Below are 13,802 nucleotides of genomic sequence, written 5' to 3'. Positions count from 1 at the left end.
CCAGCTCACCCACACTGAACCAAGATGTTTTGGAAACGTGCTGCCTTGGTCTATCAGGCCTGGCTGCCTAAGGGATCAAGTCTAACTGATGGAGTTACTGGGCTATATTATCAAGGCTGTTTTATCCTCTGCTATAGTAATTCCAAGACTGGAGGAGCAGCTGTCCTCAAAGGAGGTAAAAAGCCCCACCTACTAGTAGCTAGTGCTGCTACAGAGAACCAGCCATGGGTCACTATAATGAAGCCCTGACTACATAACCTTTCAATCCTCTTCATTCTTCTTCTTGTTCCTTTTTGAGGTTTTAGGATTAGCTTGGATTTTCAAACAACATAACTTGTAATGATTTCAAAAGCTTCATAGAAATAACCGGAGCGGAGAGGTGAGGGTGTGAGTCTTGTGAACCAAACCCCCCAGTTTTGGATTACAAAAGCCAAAGGGAAACAAAGATGGGAGGTTTCACATTTCCAGGCCTAACTAGGCCCCTTTGTCTTAAGGCTGAAATTGCTTATTAAGGAAATTGAGGTCATGTTTGGGTTAGCAATGGATTGACACAATCCAAAGAACAGCCAGGCAGGGTTGGCTGGTACTGACTGCCGTAGCCACCCCAAACCAGTCACTCCAGGAAGCAACACAAATTTTCCTGGAATGTTACACTGCCAGGCTCATTAGCTGCTGAAACATTATCTCAGCAGACATTGAAAGTCATCCTGAGATGGTACGTCATGGAATAGAAGCCTGTGAAAATGAGCTGTAAGCTACCTGACAGTTATACCAAGTCCAATGCTCAGGGGCTAGAAATGGTCTTTGTGGTCTAAGAGAGGCTAAGCAATGGCTTGGCTAAATGGGGTGATCCAGTCAGCACACATTTTGAGTGTGATATCTCTCACACAACAAACTGACAACTGTGAATTATCATTTGTATTACTGTAGCACCTAGGAGCCCTCATCCTGGACCAGGACACCAATGTTCCAGGCACTGTACAAAACACAGAACTAAGTGTTAGAATGGAGAGTTTAGTGACTGGATTAACTGTGGGACTGGTGCTCAGATTACCAGAGCCAGAAACTGAGATTAGAGACACTCCCAACCCAATTCAAAGGGTGCCTGTACTTTATATCAATGATATGATGATAAATACTTTGCACTCATGAAGCATCCTTCATGCAAGGATCTCAAAGAACTTTACAGACAAGCAATTAATCCTCAGAACAACCTGGACAAGGAAGGAGGGAAAGTCGCTCACAGAAGTCAGAAACTCTCCCCACAAAGTTCATGGTTTGTATTGATCAGACTTGTTTCCTTCCAAGCAATGAACAGTCCAAGAGGGACAGTGCCCCCTGTGGCATGCAGTTGTATTGCATAGCCCCAGGCCTCTTCTGGTTTTCCTATCTTCATCCTGCAATGAAGAGTTTTGGGGCAGGTCTACTCTTAAAACACTTCACTGGCGCAGTTGCACTGCTGTAGCGCTTAAGTGAAGATGCTTCTACTCTGATGGGAGAGCTTCTCCCGTCGGCGTAGTTAACTCACCTCTGTGAGAGCAGTAGTTATGTCAATGGGAGAAGCTCTCCTGCCGACATAGCACTCTCAACCCTAACCCTGGTTAGGTTGGTATAACTACATTGCTCAGGAGTGTGGATTTTGCATACTCCTGAGCGATGCTGTTATACCGATGTAAGTCTGGAGTGTAGAGCTGACCTAAGCCCCTCACCTCAGCCATGTCAACAAACCAAGGTTTGGATTGAGAGTGCCGCAGGGATTGTGGAAGAATGGAGGGAGGGAAGAATCAAACACAAAGAACTTACATCTGTAAAGGTGGCTCCAGAGCGGAAGGAAGGCCATGTACAGCGCTACGTCTCCCACGGTTGGGTAGGACTTGAAGATAGAAATGATGGCAAGCTGAACAAACAAGAAGAAGATGGGGTGCTCCCTAGAGAAAGGAAAAAGGCAGTGACTGGACATAACAGGTACTGGAGGAGCAGCAGCATTTGTCTCTGAAAGCTGGTGCCCAGGATTGGCAGGACACATGAACATACACACTCTTGATCTGTTTCCCCAGCAAATCTCCCAGTGCGCTGGGATGCAAGCATTGAGTCAACTTGCAGAGGAGTATTCCAAGGGCATTTGTGTACCTACACATGGATACTTTGGGCACATACACATTGCACACATTTATACAATCATCCTGTTGTGTCCAGGCCTTTCAAGTGCTGCCTTCTGTTGTGGTAGGAAGAGCAACCAATGCTACTTCACTCGAAGATGCTTTTGCGCCACAAGGACTGTTTTGAGAAGCTCACTGCCTGACAGATTCACCCTATGGCATATGAGAACAGCAGCTGAATACATTCCAAGTCATCATATAACAGTCCCATCTGAAATCCAGACAGTTACTGGGCTGCTCTCAAACAGAATGGCACAGTTCTTATCACAACCCTTTAGTAACTTTCCCAAACCTTTTACTTTACTTTTGCAATGAAGGACTTTACAGAACTGGCTTTGAGTGTCCTGCTGTCCAATCCACAGCATGATCCATCTTAACTGCCAGCTGTGATCAAGCATCCCCTCCAGCTGCCCCCCCCCCCAAGTCCATGTTTTTGACTACTGTATGACATAACCCTACCTATGGGTCAATATGTATTAGGGTAAGAATTTCCTCAATCAGAAATATTCAGCCAGCTTCCTGCATAACTACTCCAACACAAGCATATGCATGGGTATTTTACAATTCACATTCCACAAATAGACCTCTTCCTCCAGGAATGAAAGTATGTGTCACAGTCAAAGGCTGTAGGCGAAAATAATGACCTATATATTGAATTTATGACAGTGCAAGCATTTGGTACATGTGTAAGAGACATATTTACAAGGATCTCCACAGTGCAGCTTTCTGCCTGTTTTACAAGCATAAGTAGCTGTAGCCGTGTCGGACCTGAAGAAGAGCATTGCGTGGTTCAAAAGCTTTTCTCTCTCATCAACAGAGCTTGTTCCAATAAGAGATATTACCTCACTCACCTGGTCTCCCTTACAAGCATGAGACAGAGGGCTAGAGTATGTAGAAAGCATCAGGCTCTAAAGCACAGTTTGTTTTTAATTAGGGCTGTTGATTAACTGCAGTTAACTCACATGATTAAAAATTAATCACGATTAATCGCTGTTTTAATCACACTGTTAAAACAATAGAATACCAATTGAAATTATTTAAATATTTTGCATATTATTCTACATACTTCATATATATTCTATTCTGTGTTGTAATTGAAATTAGTGTATATTATTTTTGAATACAAATATTTGCACTGTAAAAATGATAAACAAAAGAAACAGTATTTTTCAATTCACCTCATACAGGTTCTGTAGTGCAATCTCTTTGTCGTGAAAGTGGAACTTAAAAATGCAGATTTTTTTGTTGTTACATAACTGCACTCAAAAACAAAACAATGTAAAACTTCAGAGCCTACAAGTCCACTCAGTCCTACTTCTTGTTCATCCAATCGCTCAGACAAAAGTTTGTTTACATTTACAGGTGATAATGTTGCCCTCGTCTTATTTACAATGTCACCACAAAGCGAGAACAGACATTTGGCATGGCACGTTTGTAGCCAGCATTCCAAGGTATTTATGTGCCAGATATGCTAAACATTCATATGCTCCTTCATGCTTCGGCCACCATTCCAGAGGACATGCTTCCATGCTGATGATGCTCATTAAAAAAAAATAGCGTTAATGAAATTTATGACTGAGCTCCTTGAGGGAGAATTGTACATCCCCTGTTCTGTTTTACCGGCATTTTGCCATACAGTTCATGTAACAGCAGTCTCAGATGATGACCCAGCACATGTTCGTTTTAAGAACACGTTCACAGCACATTTGACAAAACGCAAAGAAGGTACCAATGTGGGATTTCTAAGGATAGACACAGCACTTGACACAAGGTTTAAGAATCTGAAGTGCCTTTCAAAATCTGAGAGGGACAAGGTGTGGAGCATGCTTTCAGAAGTCTTAAAAGAGCAACACTTCGATGTGGAAACTACAGAACCCGAACCACCAAAAAAGAAAATCAACCTTCTACTGGTGGCATCTGACTCAGATAATGAAAATGAACATGCGTTGGTCCACACTGCTTTGGACTGTTATCCAGCAAAACCCATCACCAGCATGGATACATGTCCCCTGGAATGGTTGTTGAAGCAGGAAGGGATATGAATATTTAGTGCATCTGGCAAGTAAATATCTTACAATGCTGGCTACAACAGTGCCATGAGAATGCCTGTTCTCACTTTCAGGTGACACTGTAAACAAGACGCGGGCAGCATTATCTCCTGCAAATGTAAACAATCTTGTTTGTCTGAGCAATTGGCTGAACAAGAAATAGGACTGAGTGGGCTTGCAGGCTCTAAAATTTTACATCGTTTTATTTTTGAATGCAGTTTTTTTTTTGGACACAATTCTACATTTGTAAGTTCAACTTTCATGATAAAGAGATTGCACTACAGTACTTGTATTAGGTGAATTGAAAAAATACTATTTCTTTTGTTTTTTTACAGTGCAAATACTTGTAATAAAAAAATAAATATAAAGTGAGCACCGTACACTTTGTATTCCATGTTGTAATTGAAATCAATATATTTGAAAATGTACAAAACATCCAAAAATATTTAAATAAATGGTATTCTATTATTGTTTAACAGTGCGATTAATTGCACGATTAATTTTTAATTGTGCGGTTAATCACAATTATATTTTTAATCTCATGACAGCCCTATTTTTAATTCAAACGAACTGGCTTTGCAGTACTGAAAAAAAATTAAAATAAAGGAGAGAGACACTGAATGTTCCAGAATGACTTTCATATTTGACTTTCAGACTATGGCACTGGAACCTCGCATGCTTTAGGCACAATGAGAGCTTTTTTCTTTTTTTGGTCTTTAGAGCTGTTTATACAACATTCAAAAAGCAAGGCTGAAACTGGACTGACATGTTCTTAAAAAGAGAGGACTCCTAAAGCACAGACAGCAGCCAGTTCCCAGACAGCGGTAAGAACGGGCCCAGCACAGCTATTCTTGGTACTGGTGAAGAAGGGGAGAGGATGCTGTGAAATATCCTGGAGAAGTGGTTCACCGCAGCAGCCTCTTGGGCAGGGGCGGGCAAACTTTTTGGCCTGAGGGCCACATCAGGAAATTGTATGGAGGGCTGGTTAGGGGAGGCTGTGTCTTTCCAAACAGCCAGGCATGACCTGGCCCCTGCCCCATCCAACCCCCCTGTTCCCCGATGGGCCCCCCGGGACTCCTGCCCCATCCAACCCCCCTGTTCCCCGATGGCCCCCCCCCGACCCCTGCCCTATCCACACCCCCCAGCTCCCTGTCCCCTGACTGCCCCCAGAACCCCTGCCCCTGACTGCTCCCTGCTGCCCCATCCTCTCCTCCTCTCATTCCTGACTGCCCCCCTGGGACCCCTGCCCCATCCAACCACCCCTTCTCCCTGTCCCCTGACTGTTCCTGGAACCCCTGCCCCTGACTGCCCCCATTCAACCTCCCTGTTCCCCGCCCTCTGACCGCCCCGACCCCATCCACACCCCACGCCCCCTGACCACACACCCCCACTCCCTGCTCCTTACAGCGCTGCCTGGAGCACCGGTGGCTGGTGGTGCAGCTGCACCAGGACAGGCAGCCACGCTGCCCGGAGCCAGCCACGCACTGCGCAGCACAGAGCACCGGCTCAGGCCACGGCTCTGCAGCTGCGCTGCCCCAGGAGCTCACAGCCCCACCGCCCAGAGCATCGCGCCGGCGGCGCAGTGAGCTGAGGCTGCGGGGGGGACAGCAGGGGAGGGGCCGGGGGCTAGCCTCCCGGACCAGGAGCTCAGGGGGCCGGGCAGGAGGGTCCCACTGGCCAGATGTGGCCCGTGGGCCATAGTTTGCCCACCTCTGGTCTTGGGAAACGCTGGTCCTGGGAAGCCCTGCATAGGGATGCTGGAAAGACTGCAAAAGTGGGGGGGAACAACTGGAGTTGTGACTCTTATGCGCCAGGTCACAACGCCACTCACTCTAATTTGGCCCAGCTGCCCTCTGTCATGCCAGCAGGGAAGGGACTTTGACATTACGCCACCCAGCTCTGATCCAGGGCCAAGTGGGGGGCCTGGACCCTCAGGGTCCCCACTCGTGCCCCTGCCAAGCTTAAGTTCTCAAAAGTGGAGGGGCACCGGCACTCCCCACTCCTCCCCCCGGCTCCAGCACCTATGGCCCCACAGTGATGCTAATGCCTTACAGCCAAGAGATACGGAGATGTTTCCTCACCCTGAATTCGCAGGGCAGGGTTGTGTTTGCCTGTCACCACCCATGATCACACACTATTCTTAGCCTTCCAGACTGGCAGACAGGGAGGGAATGGCATGGCTCCAACGGAGGCAGGAAACGCACATCAGCTATTACCTCAGAAAACTGCCTGCACTTCTAGGGCAATCTGCAATGAAACAATCTTCATAGCTCCATAGCAGAAGAGGACAGTGCATGCTAGGAGGGGAGAAGTGTGGGAGCTTCCACGATTCCCCATACAGGAGCAGCAACAGTCTCAAGCCTTGACACAGGCAACGAGGGCAGCACCTTCTTCAGAAAACTAGGTATTAAGACGATCTTGTCCTTGCACAGAGCATTTCATGAAAGCACTTTACAAACATTAATGGACTGAGCCGCACACAGCTTCTGCCTTGAAGGTGGTATATTATTATCCCCATTTTATCAGTGGGGAAACTAAGGCACGGGACGAGGTAGCAAAATTGTTCCAGGCCACAGAGCTGATTCAGAGCCAGGAACAGAATCCATGAAGTCCTGGCAACCAGTCCCTTGCTCTAACCATTCTGCAGTATTACCTCCCTGGAATGTTTGAGTATCTTGTACATCCCAGTGTTACATGAAGCAATGTGCTTCTCTACAGAAAAGGCTGCATCCCACTATTCTAGGGAACAAGTAAAAAGGTTCTTAAAGGATATGCAGGGTTCTTAAAGGATATGAGGTACATTTTCAGTACACCAAAGACTTAACACCCTTCCCTCTTTGAGAGAAGAGCACCATCACTTTAGGAAGTGAGAAGGAAAGAGCTGATATAAAACCTAATTCTGCTCTTTTTCATTTCACAGCTCCAGATGTCCGACACTGACCTACACGGGTCTTTACTGGACAGTAACATAACAGCGGGCTTTGTGGGCCGAAATCATTTTTGGTGTAGGAAGTATATCAAGAAGAGAAAGCCTCTATCATTCCCACTCCTGCCAACAGAGACAGAATAGTAGCGACTCCTTAGGTTGGCAGATCACAGAGACAAAAGGGATAGCAAATAAATACACTTACTTTAGCTTTACTGCTAAAGGAATGGTGTAGAAGAAGACATTGATCTGAAATACACACACGAAGAACAGACTGAAGTGTTCAAACATCTCTGCAAAGAAGTACCAGAAGAGGCCAATGTTGGGAGTCAGATCTGGAACGGAAAGGCTGAAATTTAAAGAGAAAAATCAAGGTAACATTTTAAAACAGTTGGTATTACTTGCTTCTATGAAATTACTGAATCATTGTGTGCCACTGGAAGGAGACGTGGTGGTGGGGTGCTATGTCTAACAACGCATTGTGAGGAAACCAAAGGGGAGAAAACTCAGGGAGGGAAATCACCCTCCATAATTGGCGTCAGTCCTTCTAACTGTCAGCACTAGTTGCATCTTTAACTAGTCGGAGAAAGTTCATCGCAGCAGTACAAAACTCTCATGCTCAAATAAATTGGTTAGTCTCTAAGGTGCCACAAGGACTCCTTTTCTTTTTGCGAATACAGACTAACACGGCTGTTACTCTGAAACATGAAATTGAGGCAGAGTGTACAAGAAAAAGGCTGTATCCACTTATTGAACATCTATGATCCCCAAGATATTTAAACGTCATCATCTAACTTTTTCCTTAATGTCTCTTTAAGGCCATTTTATACAGTTAAACACACTTACAGCTTTACTCCTGTGGAGTCCACCAACAGTGACACCTACTGGTCAATTTGGCTAATCCAAAGCACATGCCAAGAAACTTCTAGTTAATTAAAGGGAGACTGAAGAAACTCAGTACCTTCTCTCCACCTAGTTAGTCTTCTCTAGTTCAGTGGCTCTCAACCTTTCCAGACGACTGTACCCCTTGCAGGAGTCTGATTTGTCTTGTGTACCCCAAGTTTCACCTCACTTAAAAACTACTTGCTTACAAAAATCAGACAACAAAATACAAAAGTGTCACAGCACACGGTTACTGAAAAATTGTTTACTCTCATTTTTACCATATAATGATAAAATAAATCAACTGGAATATAAATATTGTACTTATATTTCAGTGTATAGTACATAGAGCAGTATAAACAAGTCACTGTCTGTATGAAATTTTAGTTTGAACTGACTTTGCTAGGGCTTTTTATGTAGCCTGTTGTAAAATTAGGCAAATATCTAGATGAGATGACGTCCCCTTTGAAGACCGCTGTACACTCAGGGGTACACGTACCCCTAGTTAAGTGCCACTGCTTTAGTTCTTGCTGTGATGGTTTAATGGAACTTGGGTTATATATTTTTGTTCTTAGTGTGTGTGTTTGTTTCCCCTGCATTGCTGGTACATTTTTCCTGAGACTGAAAGCTCTTTGGGACAGGGAATGGGTCTCTGGTATGCATGAATAATGCCTATCATAATATGGGCATTCCCAGAAAACAAATTACAACTACTTACATGAAACCATACACAGATGGGATAAAGTCCCAGGAGTTGAGGAGGAAGAACGAAAGGCAGACAATCACCACCAAGCTACAGAGATACAGCGCTGCATATTGCGTGGTGTACAACCAGAAGCCTTTGCTTTTCAGTTTCACTGGTATGAACTGACTCTGGAAACAAAACACAAACAAGGAAAATAAGAGGACATCCTGTGGCTTTCTATTAACAAGACCTGCCCTGCTGACAGAAAGCAGCAAATACTGGCCCTGCTACAATGGGAGTAGCAGCATTCAGCACACTCTGCTCCAGTGTGCTCTGCCTTGGCCAATCAAATCACACACTCTGCCTAGTACTTTCAGAACTGTGCCTGAAAAGTCAGGTAATTTCGCATTCAAGTAACCATAAGGGACCATGTGGTGTGTGTGATTCCCTGATGTATGTGCAGAATTTTGGTAACTGCAGCCAAGCAGGCACACCAGGTTTGGAAATCTGGGTCACCTCTGACAGAAGCTCTACCAGAATTCAGCAGCTCTAAATCAGTGAAGCTGCTTTGCCATTTGGCACCCACATTTGTACTGTACATGCCTTGCCAGGGTCCTGAGAGGCTATTCTGACTCATGGCTGTAAAGGGCTCTGATGGAAGGGTGCTCTGTTCCTCTGAACCATGGCAGATTTAACATCAGAAAACTTTCCGGAACATCTCAAGCCAATTTACACAGACTTCTTGGCAGGATAGACAGAAAGTGCAGGAGAGCACCCATTTAATTCTGCACTGCCTCCCTTGTGAGGTTTGTAAAGTTCAACAAGAAATCCTGATAAACAGAACATCCTTTGGCAGCTCTGAATGCTTTTGAAAGTCCCCTTATAAACCCAAAGTCATTAGATGTTCGCGTATCATCCCAGGTAACCATCTCTGGAAACACTACGCTTATGCTCTGCCACTGCCATGCAGATGTTTTGCTTAAAATAAAGAGAAGTGCATAACTGGGACCATATGCAGGGAACTCACTGCTCCCCAAAGAACAGCAGGGTCTCTTTTCAGATTTAACAAATAGTTTTGACTTTGTAGATGCTCCATTACAGCAAAGATTTAAAACAACAATGAAATTTTCTGGATGTTTTGGAGAAAAATGAAAGACATTTACACGGGGGAAGGAGGAAGAGTCTGTAAGTGACTCTTCTCCATTTTCTTTCAGAGTTAAAGAAATTGAAAATGGGCTTCAGGGAAATCTGTAATGAACATCCACTGTAAAATCACAGAGGGAGTCATGTCAGTAGAAAAGTATGACGGACAGTCATCTGGGACCTGGCAAGATTTTTTCAGACACTACTGATAAATCTCTGTACAGATGCTGGGTAAGAGTCCTTTCACTAGCATCCGAAGTCTTTCCTTGGAGCATCCCCTTGCTTTCCCAGCTAGATGAAATGAGCAACTGATCAGTTTCCATATGGCCCTTTATGATTTAGGCTCTTGGTCAAGTCACGTCTCACAACATCAGCAGAAGACTTAAGACAGGTATAAAGCCACCTGAAACCCCAGACAAAGGGAAAGGAAAGGGAGATACTGAATACCATGGTGATGGGTACGGTAGGAGCACCTAGAGCAGAGGTGGGCAAACTGTGGCCTGCAGGACCCTCCTGCCCGGCCCGGGAGACTAGCCCCGCCCCACCCCGCGCAGCCTCAGCTCACTGCGCTGCCGGCGCAATGCTCTGGGCGGCGGGGCTGTGAGCTCCTGGGACAGTGCAGCTGCAGAGCCGTGGCCTGAGCCGGTGCTCTGTGCTGCGCAGTTCGTGGCTGGCTGCTGCCTGTCCTGGTGCAGCTGCGTCACCAGCCACCGGTGCTCCAGGCAGCACGGTAAGGGGGCAGGGGGGGTTGAATAGAGGGCAGGGGAGTTCAGGGGGGTGGTCAGGGGGCATGGGTGTGGATGGGGTTGGGGCGGTCAGGGAACAGGGGGGTTGAATGGGGGTAGTCAGGAATGAGAGGAAGGGTTGGATGGGGCAGTGGGGGCAGTCAGGGGACAGGGAGCGGGTGGGGTGTGTGTGTGTGGATGGGTCAGGGGTTCCGGGGGGGGGGGTGGCAGTCAGGAATGAGAGGAGGGGTTGGATGGGGAGGCATGGGGCAGTCAAGGGTGGGGGCAGTCAGGGGACAGGGAGCGGGTGGGGTGTGTGTGTGTGGATGGGGCAGGAGTCTCGGGAGGGGGAGGGGGGGCCAGGCCACGCCTGGCTGTTTGCGGACCAGCCCTCCATACAATTTCCAAAACCTGATGCGGCCGTAAGGCCAAAAAGTTTGCCTGCCCCTGACCTAGAGAAACAGATTAGATTAGTAGGGAGACACCCATTTCCAGTGAATTATCATTTCTTCCAGTGAACATGAATAGTCTCTTTACATCATCCTCTCTATTCCACAGCTTTGTGCTCTCTGCAATAGCTATCAGCATGCATTTTCTTTTACATCATTACCAAAGAGTTGCCTTCGCTTTAATACCCCTTTCCAGGCTTGGGAAGGTGGCTCTTGGCCTATTGATGAATTAATCTGCTTTGCGGCTCAGTGTTCATCTTGCAGTACTTTGGGCATCCATGAATAATTAAGGATACCATCTTCTTCAGAATCCCTGGTGCAATCTGATCAACATTCTGTTAATGGAGGAGGAATGAGGCTGGGGAAAGCAGATGTTTGCAAGTACCGCAAGTGTATGCCTGGCACTGTGGGGCACGTTAGACATTATCACTGCCTTTTGCAGTGCATTGTTGGGCCTGGATAATTCAGGCAAAAGGACTGTCACTATACCTCATGGCACTGAGGCAGAGTCACTATAGAAGAAACTTTGCTGCTCCAAAATTCTCTTTGGTGGTCACGTAACACCAAACACAGCTTTGTGTTTCAGTACGGAGAACTGCCTGCAAATTTGCAGGCAGGGAGTAAATGAGTTTCTGCTTTCCTCCTCCTATCCATGTGACTCCTGCAAGATGTTAAATCTCCACTGGCCTGGGGAAGGATGAGATTTTTTTTTTCCTTCCAGATTTTGAGAACTGGCCATTGAATCTCACAGCAACCATCTCCTCCCTCCACCTAGACACAGGACCACCATTGCTGGCTGATAGGAATTGGCCCTGCATAGGATGTCAGAGGTTACAGCCAATACAGTTACTCTTAAGAGACTATTTACCTGTAGAAGATACAGCAATGCTGGTGCAAACAAGGTGAGAGGATACAATGACTGATATGTTGCTAAAGCCAGGAATATAGCACTGAGGAGGTTACTACCTGCAGGGAACAAACAAACCTCAGTTAACAAACCATGATCCTAAAGAGGGTCATATTCAAAGAGTCCTTTAAATATCGAGTCACTGCTCAAATTGGAGGAAGTACTACACAGTACCAGCTGTGATCATCGGAACATCACAACCAATTAGAAGGGGTAAAAATAACTATTTCAGCATGTTCTGGAGCTTGTCCCTCTCTGTATTTCAGGGACATTGAGACAAGAAGAATGGCTCTGACAAACAGCCAATAGCACGAAACAATAATTGATGCAAGTGGTTTATATCCCTATAATCTACCTAGAGAGATTCATATAACCCAAGTCTCATACATAGAGGTCAGTCACTATTTATGTGGGAGAATGTGTAGTCTGGAGTCATTTCTGCATGAAGCAGCTGTTTTACTAACACTGTGCACTTGAGAGCCCGTTTTCACTGGAATGTCTCAGAATGCTCTGCAAACATTACTTGAGCCTCACAAGTCAGGGTAGGGAAGTAGCATTAGCCCTATTTTACAGATGTGGAAATTTAGGCACAGAGCTGAATTAAAAATGTTAAAAGTGACCTCTAATTTTGAATGCCTACATTTTTGGTTGCCCAATTTCAGACACCTTTGGGCTGAGCTAACTGCTGAGTACCTGCACTGCTCATCAACTTCAACTGAAATTGTGGGTGCTCAGATCAGGCCCAAGGCATCTCCAGTTGGACACCAATAAAAGAAAGCACCCCTGACCAGGAGCTACTTCTGAACATTTTGGCCTAATTAATTTGTTCAAAGATAGTGGCAAAGAAAGGACTGGAAAGCAGGAGTCGTGGCTCAGTCCAAAGGGCTAACCAGTCTATCACACTAGTTCACTCCGCATCACAAACAGAAATAAGCTTCTCTCCTTCACTTCCATCCTCTTTAAGAGAATGAGCAGCACAGACCCTTCACTCGGATTTCTAAAATGAAGAATCCTCTCCCTTTCACAACTACATTCTCCTAGACAGAAACCTACATGTCCTCTGCTTCAGCGAGTATTAGATTAGAGATATCTATGTGCAAAGGCTTGCTATGCAGAAATCTATTGTTATATCAAAAACTTCCAAGAAAATCTTTTACCCATAATCTGGGTCTCCCCCTGAACACACTTTCAACACTAGAGGTTGCCACATACTGATTCAGGAAACAAGCACATGGGACAATTACTACAGAGCAGTGTTTCTTAACCTTTTGATACTGGGGACTGGCTTGTTGTCTTTCTAAAATATGTCAGGGAGCTCTGAAGGACTGGCGTCAGTCCATGGACCAGTCGTTGGGAAACACTGCTATAGAGCAGCTCACTGGGAATTATTCGACTTTGTGTATCACTAAGTAGGTGAACAATTATAGAGCAATACACCAAAGTGGATCTTGTTCACTTATTTTTGCAAATGTAGTTTCAAATATAAACGCTCCTGCTTCAATGGCATAGTCCAACCACTAACCAAATAGGGGTGTAGGAAGAACCCTCCCTTACAGGTATATTAGCTTGTAATTGTTTATTCTGAAGTTTGTCCCTTCTTCCTCTGAGGCATCCACTATTGGACACAAGATAACAGAATAGACTGACCATTGGTCTGGGCCACTAGAAAAATCCCTATCTTCTGATGCGAATATTACAGAGCCGCCCAGATGCTCTGCTGATGCTGACTTAGACTAGAAAGAGAAATTTAGCTTTAACTATGAGATTAAAGGAACATTATGCCAGTGTCCCTAATTTTTTTAAATAGTAGAAGATATAGAATAGATTACACTAGGCTGGCAGCTACCTTAGAGTTCATTTGCTCCTGCTGCTTCTCTC

At 45.5% G+C, this 13,802-nt stretch overlaps 1 protein-coding gene across 1 annotated transcript in view; it reads right to left on the bottom strand.

The window, feature by feature from the left end:
* Positions 1-13,802, bottom strand: part of PIGU (phosphatidylinositol glycan anchor biosynthesis class U) — a 43,824-nt gene that overhangs the window by 16,764 nt on the left and 13,258 nt on the right. Inside the window, exons 7-10 of the mRNA XM_077832391.1 lie at positions 11,886-11,983; positions 8,734-8,888; positions 7,339-7,482; positions 1,804-1,928 (exon numbers count right to left, since the gene is read on the bottom strand). Of these exons, the coding sequence (XP_077688517.1) occupies positions 1,804-1,928; positions 7,339-7,482; positions 8,734-8,888; positions 11,886-11,983 (522 nt within the window). The remainder of the gene's footprint in view (positions 1-1,803; positions 1,929-7,338; positions 7,483-8,733; positions 8,889-11,885; positions 11,984-13,802) is intronic.

The sequence above is a fragment of the Eretmochelys imbricata genome, chromosome 13 (genome assembly GCF_965152235.1).
Source record: "Eretmochelys imbricata isolate rEreImb1 chromosome 13, rEreImb1.hap1, whole genome shotgun sequence".
NCBI lineage: Eukaryota > Metazoa > Chordata > Testudines > Cheloniidae > Eretmochelys > Eretmochelys imbricata.
This window is presented reverse-complemented; position numbering and strand designations above follow the sequence as displayed.